General features: G+C 38.4%; 1 protein-coding gene across 7 annotated transcripts; it reads left to right on the forward strand.

Moving 5' to 3' along the window:
• Window positions 1–1,494: 1,494 nt before the first annotated feature.
• Window positions 1,495–13,981, forward strand: LOC136677186 (ubiquitin carboxyl-terminal hydrolase 30-like). Of its 7 annotated transcripts, none has more exons than XM_066654638.1 (13): window positions 1,495–1,515; window positions 3,211–3,320; window positions 3,577–3,759; window positions 4,267–4,370; window positions 5,485–5,583; window positions 5,834–5,879; window positions 6,151–6,245; window positions 8,130–8,189; window positions 8,396–8,482; window positions 8,897–8,977; window positions 9,835–10,057; window positions 10,801–10,909; window positions 12,431–13,981. In XM_066654638.1, exons 2-13 carry the CDS (start codon window positions 3,218–3,220, stop codon window positions 12,678–12,680), a joined length of 1,440 nt encoding a protein of 479 aa, XP_066510735.1. In that variant the 5' UTR covers window positions 1,495–1,515; window positions 3,211–3,217; the 3' UTR covers window positions 12,681–13,981. The 7 variants fall into 7 exon arrangements, with proteins under 7 accessions (XP_066510735.1, XP_066510736.1, XP_066510731.1 ...); XM_066654639.1 differs by lacking the exon at window positions 1,495–1,515 and adding an exon at window positions 1,928–1,947; XM_066654634.1 differs by lacking the exon at window positions 1,495–1,515 and adding an exon at window positions 2,178–2,313.
• The last annotated feature ends 221 nt before the right edge of the window (window positions 13,982–14,202 follow it).

Below are 14,202 nucleotides of genomic sequence, written 5' to 3' on the forward strand. Positions count from 1 at the left end.
AGGAACAGGAACGCCCATCGCACTCTGATTGGTCTGTTTTTACAAATTGCCGTGCGGATCCTTCGTTTTTTTTCTATAAAGCTTTTCTGATTGACCCGGTATTTTCTCTGTGCTGCTCTGATTGGTCTTTTTTTACAAGCCGCCGCTCTGATTAGGCTGTGCTTACGAAGCTACTTTTCCGATTGGTTAATGATGCTTGGAGCGTTACCCCGGTCTGTTTCCGCAAAACGTAGCTCTGGTCTGTTAAAATGTTTCTTTCAAAATAAAAACAGGCTGTGGTTGGAGCTTTATTCAAAACCACTGTTTTACTGGTTAAATAGATGAGATCAAGTGTATTGGTGACATCCCATACTCTTGGGTACTGTGTTATTTTTTCTTGCTAATGTTATTCTGTGGTTGTTGTGAAAGGACAATGGTTTAACAAAACAACCAGCATAAAAATTGCTAATTCTGAAAAAAAACAGTGTGAGTTTAAACTTTTTTTTTTGTTTATAACATAGCAAAGCATATCAAGTCCAGAATTTATCAAAAATACTTGCATGTATTAAAGTACACGTTTTAATGTCCTCATTAAATACCTGTCTTTTTTTTCTTTTCTTTTCTTTACTGTCATTGAGAACCCTAGTCATTTGATAGGAAACTGTGTCTTATTAAATTTGGATGTGGACCAGTTTACCGCTTTCTCCCAGTGTGGGTGGTGCTGAGGTCACCTGAACTTTCACTTTGGGTGAGCCTTCTCCCTGCATGCCTTAAATTCTACCCAGTGTGGTCAGGGCCCGTGGGATTACCCACTGCAGGTAGGCTCCATCCACTGTAGAGAGGCTAGCTGGCCTGCTCAAATTTGCCTAATTCTCTGCCCACTCTGGGCCAGAGTGCATCACTTGTTCAGTACGGACCAGAAGGTGTTTCAAGCCTGAGTGAGAATGTTTTCCTAAAGACATCAAGGAGAATAAGGTCCCCCCCCCCCAATCTGGAAACACCATACCAGTCCCCTGGAGGGAAAGTAGGGTCAAACCGATGAACTCAGCTTTTGGGAAATGGTTGAAAAGAGAAGTCTGCGTTCTCTGCAGATACTTATTGTGTGGAACTTCTATCGTGGCAAAATTTTCTTAAGTATTTTTTTTTCTTCACCATTATTGAGAATCCTGGTAATTTGGAACCACTATCTTATTAAATTCAAATAAATATTCACTTTGCGTGAGCCTTCTGCCTGCACGCCTTAAGCTTAACCTAGTGTAGGCAGGGCCAGTGGAATTACCCACTGCAGATATGCTCAATCCATTGTAGCTGGAAATGCTAGTTGGCCAGCCCAAATTTGCCTCACTCTCTGCCAGAGTGCATCACTGTTTCTATATGGAGTAGAAGGTGTCTCAAGGCTGAGCGAGAATAAGGTTTTCCAAAAGATATCAAGGAGAATTTGTTTTCCCCCAAATAGGGAACACCACACCACTCCCCTGGAGAAAGAGTAGGGTCAGACTGATGAACTCAGCTTTTCGGAAATGGTTGAAAAGAGAAGTATGCTCTGATACTTATTCTGTGGAACTAGTTTTCTCTATTGTGGTAAAAAATTGTTTTAAATATCTGTCCTTTTGTTGTTGTTGTTCTTTGCCATCAATGAGAATCCTGGTCTTTTGATAGGAACCGCTATCTTACAAAATTTAAATGTGTGCCAATCTGCCTCTTTCTCCCAGTGTTGTGCTCAGTGTTGGGGCCAGAGTGCATCACTGGTTCTGAATGAACCAAAAAGTGCCTCAGGCCTGTACGAGATGTGTTGTTCCCATTGAGTGCCAGTGTACTGTCACCCAGGAGAAAGAAAGAGATGCTCCTCCCATTTTCCTTCCATTCCTTCACATCAGTCCCCTGGTGAAAGGGTAGAGTTAGACTGATGAGCTTACCTTTGGGAAATGGATGAAAAGGGGAGTCTGCGAGTCTGAAATTCAATCTGTGGTATTTGTATTCCCTATCATGGTAGAATTTTCTTAATCCTTGTATGGTTTTCGAGTCAAACTGACCCGCTTCTAATTTTTACGAGAAGAAAAGTGGTACAAGTCATTTTTATCTCTACCCGAATCTCAATGTCCTTAGCTCAGTTTCTGTGATAAACTGTGTATAATTTTTACACACACTAGACGTCCTCACTAAGAAGTGCACACTCTACAGATGAAGTGCGCGATTGGAACGCATCCAAAAAACGTCCGTAGAACAACAAGTGCACAGTTTACAGTTCCGTTCTGTGTAAAAAATGCCGTGGTGTAGACACCAGGCCTCCGACGAATTGCTTCGCGACTTTTTAAGCACGGGTTCTTCTGCCAGGTTCGTATATCAGAAGACGATTAACAGCATTCAAAGCGCTTAAGCTACTTGTTTTACAATGGTAAACCTTTTAACATGCGAGCTTTCTCATTCGTTAGCTTCTTGTTTGGAATTTTCCGTTCCGCCTTAAATGATACTGTAACTAATAGACAATTTAAGGTGGAGCGGAAATCTCTAAAATTAAGTCGCTTAGTACAAATAACAGTGCCTTTGTTTTTTATTTATATCCTCTTGAATTTACTTAGGCTTTGTCAAGTCGCATATAGCACCAGATTGTTTTAAAGTGGTTTATTTGGGATTTAAACGTTAATCCTTATATTTATGTGAATATAACAACACTACAGAAGAAATGCACTGCGTTATAAATTAGTTTAACGTTATTTGTTTTTACTTATAGTAGTTTATCCTAGCTGCCATGGCTTTTCTGTCTAACAGAGGTATGTAGTGAAATTCTCACGTATTTCTGCTTCATTTAGCTTTTTCCTCACTTTAGATTTATTTTTCTGTTTTTAGAGCCTTTGCATTGTAGTTCACTCCAGAATGGTCCCTTAAAAATTAGAAATAGATAAAGTCCCTAGCATTTGGCTGGGCAAATACAATTTGAATGAGTTGGTGTGGTGTGTTTCATCCAGAATTAAACATCCACAATCAGCACCATATTTCATGAATGCTGTGGAAGTCTCAATCAGATCTTCACAGTAAGGTTCCAACGTGTAATACAAAGGCTTCCTTAGAGAGCAGACGCTGCAGCAGAAAGAGACAATGTTTTGGTTAATACACCCATTTTACTCAGTCTTATTAATAGGTGAGTTGAAACGGGCTGATTTTGCCACTTAGCTACTGAATCTGACTTTGAGGGTGAATCGTACATAATGAAGCATTTCTCAATGTCTGCAGGAGTAAGATGATGAAGAACTGGGGCGTGATTGGTGGGATTGCCGCTGCCATGGCCGCTGGGGTTTATGTGCTTTGGGGTCCAATCACAGACAGGAAGAAGAAGAGGAGAGGTAAACAACGAAGACAATGAGTGGAGCTCATTTCTTTTTTTGCTCCAACATGGTTTCCTTTCCTTGAGTCTAAGTCCCCCCCCCCACAGAGTTTCTCTCTTGCTCTCTCTTGCCTTCTTCCATACTCTGTCTTCCCCATATCTCCTCTCTCTCATCCTCTCACTCTCCCTATTTCCTATTCTCCTGCTTCTTGGAGTTTTCTGTTCCATCTGAAATGAGTCAACAGTAAATGTGAGTGTTTTGGTGTTTTCTTTAGGAACTGTTCCTGGGCTCTTGAACCTTGGAAACACTTGCTTCATGAACTCTCTTCTCCAGGGTTTAGCTGCATGTCCATCCTTCATTCGGTGGCTGGAGGACTTTACGAAAAAGAGCAGTATCAGTCTAACCAGCACTGAGATGGACACTCTGTTATCTAGAACAGTCCTACAGCTGCTTAAAGGTACAGCCTGTCTGTCTGAACCGGTTTGGCAGCCTATCTTTGTTTGGATGTCTGTCTCTAAATTTTATCATTAGTTAAAGGGGCCTGTATAATGGAGAAGCATATTTCTTGCTGTTTTTTTTAGATGTTTATACTGAACATTTTTCTTTCTTTTTTTAATAGACACAATATTCCATATACACAATATACAGCATGTATGCTACGAAAATCACCGGTCTCTGATTGTGTTTTCTTGTGCACAGCCTACAGCAGTTTAACCTGGCCAGTTCAGCCTGCAGTAGAGTTATTAGGGAGGAACATATGGGAAAATGATTAAGCGTTACGCTTTTCATGGCTGTCAGGCAGCTTTTCAAAAGACCCACAAATCCAAAAGCAGTGTCTGAATTATGACTGGTTTATGCATAAAAAAATACATTTTACGTGGATGTCAGTGTGGAAATACTAGACAATTTTAATATACAGGCCATTTAATTCCTCCCTACTTTGTCTTCCCTTTATACTGTGCAGCTCTGTCGAGTCAGGAGCCAACGGAAGATGATGTGCTAGACGCAGGATGCCTTTTAGAAGCTCTTCGTTTGCACAGATGGCATATTAGCTCCTTTGAGGAACAGGTGAATTGTGTTTTACTCTTCAGATACAGCAATATACAAATGTTTTAAGAGTCTTTTTAATATTTGCATGCATTCTCTGATACAAAGCTCTGATTACAATACACCGATCAGCTATAATATTGTGATCACCCTATTGTTTCCACACACATTGTCCATTCTCTCTGCTCCACTGACCATACAGAAGCCCTTTATGGTTCTACAATTACAGACTGTGCTCCTTCTGTTGCTCTGCATACTTTATACGCACCCATTTATCCTGTTCTTCAGTGGTCAGGACCACCAGAGAGCAGTATTCATTTGCCTTGTGGGTCTTTCTCTGCTTTGCAGTAACACTGATGTGGTGGTGTGTTAGTGTGTGTTGTTCTGGTACTAGATGGTCATATATAGTAGGGCTGCTGGAGATTTTTTAGGGACACCTACCTTGCTGGTCCACCTTGAAGATGTAAAGTCAGAGACAGTAACTCATCTGTTGCCGCACTTTTTGTGTTCTTTGTCCTTTAGCTTTTCATCAGTGGACACACTGTTAGCTTGATATTTTTGGTGTGTTGACCTTGCTTATTTTCTAGTATACTACTTTAAATGCTGTGAGAGTAAAATGCTCTTTTGTTTGAGTAGTTTGCATTACTCTTTCATACACAAAAACGTTAGTGATCAGGATGCTGCACAGGTGCATTTTGTTGGGACAACGGGGCCAAAATAAGTGCCTCTTCTTTTCCAAAATCAATTGCAGCAGTCTGAGTTTTGACTCACGATGACCAGCATAAATTAACACAGACTCTTAAAATGTGTTAGGGATGTGAGGTCAGAGCTACATTTGTGTGCTCTTCACTGGAATGAGCTGCCTCCTGTGGAAAGAAGGGGCCTATATCCCTATTTATTTCTAGAATTTCCCCATCTTTTTTAAGATGACTTATTGTGAGGTAAAATATACAGAGAAGACATTAAATATTTTCACTTTATCAAAGTGTAAATATTTAAGTCACTATCACTTTAAATACTTGTGATGTTTGCTTCCTGTTGTTTCTGTAAACATATTTCACAGAGGAGAATGTACTGGTTGTGTTATTTATTTACTCATTAATTAATTAATTAATTAATATAATTCCTTTCTCAGGATGCTCATGAGCTCTTCCATGTCCTCACATCCTCTCTGGAAGAGGAGCGAGACAGGCAACCCAAAGTCACTCACCTCTTTGATATGGAGACACTGGAGGTGAGACATAAACACACAAAGACATTTATTACTGAAATGGTGTGTCATTCTGTAGTCAAGCCCATATTATGAATTCTAGGACTTTAAAAAATTCTGTTAAGTTTTTTTATAAAAGAATCTCACTGAGACTTGGAATTCCATATATGGGCAAGGCACACAACAGAATGACAACATCTTCAGTGGTCTGTGATTTTGTGTCAGAAACAAATTTCTATCATTTGTCTGTAATTCCTCATGCTTGTCATTACAGAAGTCTTCAGAATCCACTGAAAAAACAATAAGCTGTCGGAGTAGAGGTGACTATTGGACTAATTTTTACATTGTAAATTGTGTATATATAATATCAGTTCATTACATAAAGTGGAGCCATAAGGCTTATGTAACTAAAAGGCAATGGAAAATTGAGAACAAATGGCAAAATAATTTTGCATTTTTTGTGGTCAAGCACACATTCACTCAGTCACATTTAACAAAGTGTTCTGTCAGCAGTGGTATTCACTGATGTGCATCATTGACACCACATGTTTCTTAAGTGATTTTTTAAAAAAATATTTCCTTGTGTCTTAGGGCCTCTGCACCCAATCCCAAGTCTGTGGAGAACTCGGCACCCTTTTCATGGACGTCTGACCAGTTACATGGCCTGCAAACGCTGTGAACGACAGGTTTTTTTTACACAGCACATATTCTCAAAGAATACAGCAGTTTTCATTTTTTTATTCAAGTACATACCTCATTTTCACAAAATTTGGGACAGTTTCTAAACAATATAGGGCCTGGCTCACATTCTCCGGTCTAATTCATCCCAAAGGTGTTCTCTTGGTTTGAGATCAGGACTCTGTGCAAGCCAGTCAAGTTCTCCCACACCAAACTCGCTCATCCATGTCTTTACAGACCTTGCTTTGTTCACTGGTGCGCAGTCATGTTGAAACAGGAAGGGGCCATCCCCAAACTTTTCTCACAAAGTTGGGAACATAAAATTGTCCAAAATCTCTTGGTATGCTGAAGCAGTAAGAGTTTCACTGGAACTAAGGGGACAAACCCAACTCCTGAAAAACAACCCCACACCACAATCCTCCCTCCAAACTTTACAGTTGGCACAATACTGTCAAACAAGTACCGTTCTCTTGGCAACTGCCAAACACAGACTCATCCATTGGATTGCCAGACGAAGAACTGTCATTCGTCACTCCATAGAATTTGTCTCCACTGCTCTAGAGTCTAATGGCGGTGTGCTTTACACCACTGCATCTGACACTTTACATTGCACTCTGTGATGTAAGGCTTGGATGCAGGTGCTCGGCAATGGAAACCCATTCCTTGAAGCTCTCTACACACAGCTCTTGAGCTAATCTGAAGGCCAGTAGTGAGGTAATGTCACGGGTGCACAGGTGGTACATCCTATAATGGTACCATGCTGGAATTCACTGAGTTCCTGAGAGCGACCCATTTTTTTTGTACAATGTTTGTAGGAGAGGTCTGGATGCCTACGTGTTTGATTTTATACATCTGTGTCCATGGAAGTGATTGGAATAGTGATTTCAATCATTTGGATGGGTGAGTGAATACTTTTGGCAGTATAGTGTATCTGCAGATCACCAATGCACAGGCAGTGATGTATCCCCAAGACATCACAAACGCTGGCTTTTGCACTTTTTTATTGGTAAGATTTTGAATGGTTTCCAAGTCTTCTATCTCTGGTGGTTTTGGGCCTGGAGTATATGCCAATGTTTACTTTCAAAATTAATATATGGCTTTGCATAATACAGTTTCATGTTGCATTTCTTGATGCAGCAGTGGCAGTGTTAAGTGACAGTGATTTTCCAGAGTACTCCTGAGCCCAGGTGACTATGTCCTTCATGATAGCATGACAGTTTCTCAAACAATACCACTGGAGGGCTGGGAGCTCACCCACATTCAGCAGCTGTTGCAGCCCTTGGCTGTTTCACACTGAGATTTCCCCTGACTCCCTGAATCTTTTTATGATATTATGAACTGTAGATGGTGAAAGACCTACATTTTGTGTTTTCTTTGAAATAACTGGCAAAATGTCCAACAACAACACAGCCTTGTCTGCAAAGACTAATCCTTTGGTGGATGTTCCTTTTATACGCCTTTATACTGCTGGCACCTTCCAGAAATGTTACTTATGTATCTTTTCTGTATTAATTCACCTCTGTTACAATGTTTTGAGCATGTAGCAGGAATCACATAATTTAGTTTTTTTATATTTACAAAATACAATTGAGCTTTCCAGTGGAAACGCAGAAAATATTTTTTTGCGCTCATTTCAAATAAATAAAAGTTTGAGCAATTTAACAAATTGCAGTTTTTAAGTTTTGCTTTTTTAGAAAGTATGCCAATTTTTTGGGAAATTTTGCTAAATATAAATATTTTAATCAAAGGACTGTCACCCCTTCCAGGGTGGCTCCGGACCCAACGTGACCCTGAACTGGATAAGCGGTTACAGATAATGAATGAATGATTTTTAATGACTTTGAAAATTTCTTTATAACTGGTTAATAATCTTGCACTATTATTTGTTGTAGAGTCCTGTTCGTTATGATTCGTTCGACAGCCTTTCACTGTCCATACCTGCAGTTCACTGGGTGAGTTAAACAATTTCTTGATAAGGTATATATTAAAGGGCATTTCACAACAAAGCACACATTTTTATCTACTACATGATGCAAAAAATGTACTGAAATTGGATTTACATTCATGTGTACATGTGTGTAAAGATAAGTGTATATAGATTAGTTTGCCACATTTAGATAGTTTGGTTTAGTTAATATGGCTGTTGTTTGTTGTCCAGGGTCGTCCAGTTACTCTGGATCAGTGTCTTCAGCATTTTATATCTTCAGAAACCATAAAAGAGGTGGAGTGTGAGAACTGCACCAAGGTGATTTACCTGTTTGTGTGTTTCTGTCAGTAAGTACTCCTGAACTGGACAGTTGTCATTAACAACATGTCCTTGGCAACACATCCTGGGACACCTTAACAGTGTGTCCTTGGCATTTTGTCTTGAAAATGTATTGCAACATGTCATTAAACATAACAACGTCATTAAATCCAACATATCAGCATATCAACAACACATATTTGTCAACACGTCCTGAGAAATAGTCCCTTTAGTCCCTGAATTTATATTTATTTATTTATTTTATTTGGTAATTTTTTTGGGGGTGAGTACTCAAGACCTGGACAGTTGCCTTGTTGAAGATTTTTACAAAATATGTATTTTTGAAAAAAAGTGTGAATTTTTTAAATGTTTTAGTGTGAATGTAGTTTTTAATATTTGTTTGTTTGTATACAGACACAGGCTGGAGATCTGGTGAATGGACAGATCCCTGAGAGCCAGAGAACGACATTCATTAAGCAGCTTAAACTAGGAAAGGTGGACATTCCTCTAGTACTTTACTATTCTGTGTGCACAATGCCAACTGTGTGACTGTTTGTTTACCTCCTTTTAAATGCTCCAGTGTCTGGAGATTAATTCTGTCTTGTCTGGACAGTTACTAAATCTGTACTTTCCTTTCTTACGTAATTGGCATGCACTTATTTTAAACAAGAAAAGAAATGAGCACTGGGTACTGTTTAGTAACGTTTACAAAACATTCAGTACTTCCTCTGTATTATTCAGTCCATCTACCCTCTTCTGGTATGATGTACGTTTGGAACATGTCAATAAATTTAATCATAATTATATTTTTGTATATTTCCACTACATTTCTGCTATTTATAAAATATTTCTGCTGTTGTTGAACTTAGTTATGTTAAAAGTTTTAAAGTATTCCAGAATTTTCTTCCAGAAAGTTTCGAAGGCCTTTAGATGGTGATCAATATTTTGAACTATTAAGATGGAATTTTATGTAGGTTCTTTTGGATGAAAATATAGCTTTTCCTTATTTAGGACATGGCATTATTTGAAGCAACTATTGGACATTTTACCCCACAAAAAAACATTTAGGCCACAGTGTGTCATTACAATTATTGGTTAATAATGAGGAGAAGAAAGCGTAGCCTAGGCCAGTTTCCCAAACATATCTTATCTTATAATATGTTAAGATCATCTCTACATGTAGAGAGAGTGTTCATGCTCACTCTATCATCAGAATCTTCTTTGTTGTAAGATGCTTTTGGGAAACAGTCCTGATTAGCACTCCTGGAAAATGCTGATTATATTATGTATGTATATGTCTGAGAGAGTTTTTATTTATTTATTTATTTATTTATTTATTTATTTTCTTTCAGCTGCCCCAGTGCTTGTGCATTCATCTTCAGAGACTTACTTGGTCCCCTGAGGGATCTCCCATAAAGAGGCAGGAGCATGTTCAGTTCTCTGAGTATCTGAGTATGGACCATTATAAGCACTGCAGTGCAGCTCAGAGGTTACAGAAGCCCAGCAGGGTCAATAAACCCAACAGCACAGACACAGCAGTGGACACACTCAGCCATACCATTGCCAATGGAGTTGGTAAAGGACAAGATGTTTTTATGTTTTTGGCATCACTTGTTTTTTTAAAGCAATTGTTCAGAAAGAAAAATAATTTGCACAGTATTTTTTTTTCACAATAGTAAACAGCCATTGTTCTGCCAACTATTTTTCATTATGTTTCAGAATTTCCCACCCATATGTAGGGGACCTGCTCTTCATCTTATTTGACTTTTACAATATTGCCTGAATATTGTTACATTTTTGGTAGCACGGTGGAACAGCAGGTAGTGTCACTGTCACACCGCTCCACCAACCTGGGGTTGTGGTTTCAAGCCTCACTCCCGGTGACTGTCTGTAAGGAGTTGGTGTGCTCTCCCCGTGTCCGTGTGGGTTTCCTCCGGGTGCTCCGGTTTTCTCCCACAGTCCAAAAACACACGTTGGTAGGTGGATTGGCAACTCCAAAGTGTCCATAGGTGTGAGTGTGAGAGTGAATGTGTGAGTGTGTGTCTCCCTGCAAAGGACTGGTGTCCACTCCAGGGTGTGCTCCTGCCTTGCACCCAGTGATTCCGGGTAGGCTCCGGACCCACTGCAACCCTGAACTGGATAAGCAGTTACTGACAATGAATGAATTGTTACATTTTGGTGGTAAAATAACAAATTGCTTCTTTAATTACAGGGTAATATAACATTAACTGTAAATTGAACTTTAATTTTTTTAAATGGTGTACTGTACTTTGTGGGTTTCTTTTTTTTGTTTGTTTGTTTTGTTTTGTTTTTTTGAGATCCAGAGCACCACAACAACAACAAGCCACTCACAAATGGAGCATTCTCCTCTGTCTTTATCCACTCTCCTGGACTCAGTCCTCAGCTCAACCTCACAACTGATTACAGGTAACAAATCTGTTTTACTGCACAACTGCTGTTTGTGATTTTTTTAATCTCAATAGAAGCTCAAATCAGCTGTTAAAATTTTTGGATATGCAATGGTGTCCTAAAATCATTAGTAGTAGTAAAATCACATTAGTGTTCTTTATCAGTTGATAGACAGTCCTTTTTCCACCCAAAGAACTCTAGTTCTTCAACCAGATCCGTTCAGGATTCTTGAAACCTTGGTGCTGTCCAACAAACCAACCCAGGTTTCCACCAGATTGGATGGTAATCAAGGATTCGTCATCACTGGGGGCATTGCGGTTCCCTCATTGCTATGGCTATGACAGACAGAGTCATGGTTTATCCAATAAATACAGCAGGGCCAAAGAATACATTATTCTGTCTGTTAAAATATGAATAATTTGAAGTATGGTTCCAGAGCAGTCCTCCTGAGCCTGTGAAATATAGCAACAGAGAAATGTTGCCAATATGCTTTGAGTCAGGCTGACCACAGCCTCAGAAAACACACAGATGGATGTGTCTTGTTTTTATTTCCTTTTATTTTGAGTTTTTTTCTTCGGAAACTGTTTTTTCCCTGGTTGTTGTTTTTTTTTTGTTTTTTTTTTCTTTCTTTAAATCCAGTGAACAATCAAGGACAGTGTTACAGGCTGTAAATGACCATGTCCAGTTCCACTGTGCCATTATGCTTTATTTGAGGCTCTGTGCTATTTCTGGAATTTCTGTAGCTTGGCATGCACATGAATTGAAGAATTTATCTTTAATTATTATTTTTTTAATTATTAAAGTTTAATACCTCTGCTATCTAGACTTATCTTGCTAGGAGATGAATCTGTATTACAAGATTGAAGAGGAGTAAACCTTTATTAAGATGATTTATTTATTACCTTTGATAATATGATTTATTAAGTTGGCACTCCTGGCTGCCAAAAAATGTTATCCCTATAAAAAAGAAATCATCTGAACCTCCTAGTTTCTCTTTGTGGCTGGAAGAGTTGTCTTCCTATATCCCACCAGAGAGAATCCTTTTTAATATAAAGAAAACATCTAACGTGTTTAATAAATATTGGGGAGATATTATCACATATCTAAAGTCCAGGACTATACATGTAAGTGACATATGAAATATTTATTCATGTAAATGTTTCTAATGAATACTATACTTATTGACCTGCAATTTTATTTACTTTTATGCTGGCTCTGCTCTGTATTTTTCGTTTCATTTTATTTTTTTGGGGATTGTTCATGTGTCGTTTCTTCTTCTGTGGACTTTATTGATGGCACTGCTTGGGTAGAATGCGATGGGTAGGGTGGGAGTGGGCAAACTGTATTGGAAATATATGTTACATGCAATTTTATACATTTGTTGGAATGTAAAAATAATAAACATTTTTTAAAAATTATAGTTTAATTTATATTTTCAGTTATAATTACAATATATGACTAATTTTGAAATATTAAAAACAATACATTTGGCATTGGATGCTTTGAAATGTGCCTGAAATGTGTTCCTCTTTCCTGCAGTTCCTCTGAGTATCTGTTCCGGTTGACTGCTGTCCTGGTGCATCATGGGGACATGCACTCGGGTCATTTCATCACTTACCGGAGAGGACCACCATCCACCCGCAGCCCATTGTCCTTCAGTCCCCAGTGGCTGTGGGTTTCTGATGATGCAGTGAGGAAGGCCAGCCTCCAGGAGGCACTCTCCTCAAGTGCGTATCTGCTCTTCTATGAGCGAATCAGAAGCAAAGCTGGACTCAGAGCTGAGGAGTAGCCCAGGAACTGTCCACATTTGGCCAAAGTCCTCTGTGTGTGCTGCTGGGAACAGTCCAACCCAAACAAAGTGCGCCCTAGTAAACTGGAATGGCAGGCTCTGAAAACGGACTGTTTTTAAATGAAGGAGGGAAGCCCCAATAATTTTTCAAGCAGTCACCTGTCTACTCTTCAATGGTGGTATTTGTAGGGGAGTTACAAAAATGCATAGTCAAGTAAAAGTACTGTTCGTAACTGCAGTAAAAATACAAAATTCAAAAGTAGCAGCTCAAATGTACTTAATTGTTGAGTATTGTATGTAGTGGAATTTCTTCATATTCTGTCTGCCATCTATTGGAACAGGACTTGAAATGTGTATCACATTTCTGATAAATTTGGTCAACTCAATCATAAAGCAACACGGCGACAATACATAATTTAAACAAAGAGCTAAATTTAAAAAGATAAACCTGAGTTTAGGAAAAAAAGTAGTTTCCTTTGCTTTTTAATATATTTTAAGCATTGTGAACATACTGCAGAGCAGTCAGTGTTTTAATTACTTGAGTAAATGTAATTGGTTACAACCCACCACTAGGAACCAAATATGCTATATCAGATTGTGTTTATTTTGATAACTCATGCATTTTCTCATGTTTTACAGGGATTAATGAACCAGTGCATCAGACTTTAAAAAGATTAATGGGATTGCCACAGATTTTTTTTTCTTCCCCCTGCATGATTAAATTGTTCAGATATAAACAAAGGTATTACGAGTATTATGGTTTGTTGTGAAATGTTCCATTCTAGATCATTTTCAGAACTGTACACACTGATGTTAAATGGAACCAGACATCTGTCTCTAAAACGTATTGAATCATTCGGTGTCTTTGTTTACATCTGAACCATTTAATTTTAAATTGAGATTGGAAAATCAATTAAATTCACTTTTAATTACGCTGCTAAAATGTGAAGTGCTCCATCATTTCCAGCTGCTAAAGAAGTTCATATTGTGTACAATATCATACAATAGAAATATTTTACGTAACAATAATTCAGCCTCCTGTGACAAAACCGGTACCAAACTTGGGTGTAAAGATTTTGAATGTCAATTTTTCATGAACCATAGCAATTTGACCAGTAGTTCTGGTACATTTTCTAATTAACCACTGTACAGCTGTCTATCAAAAATGTGCCATGAGCATATAACAGCTGCAGAAGACTTTCAGTAAAAGTTACACTCTTAGACAGTAGCAAAGAAAAAAAAACACACAAAAAAAAACAATGGATTTTCCTTTGTCTCAGATTGTGTGAAGATCTACATTTGCAGATAAACCGTGTGGAGATTTTTAAAATTGTTTGACTTTCCCTTTGTGCCACCTTCAGGGCCTGATACAATCCTCTGAAGGAGAATTCCATTCCTTATAAAATATTGCATAATTTAGTGGTTATTTAAAATGTTATGTAATATATATCATTGAGTGGCTAGATGTAAAATGGTTCCTTGACTAACTACTCCACAGTGGTGATGGGGACCATTTTGCTTT

Source organism: Hoplias malabaricus, chromosome X2 (genome assembly GCF_029633855.1).
Source record: "Hoplias malabaricus isolate fHopMal1 chromosome X2, fHopMal1.hap1, whole genome shotgun sequence".
Lineage (NCBI taxonomy): Eukaryota > Metazoa > Chordata > Actinopteri > Characiformes > Erythrinidae > Hoplias > Hoplias malabaricus.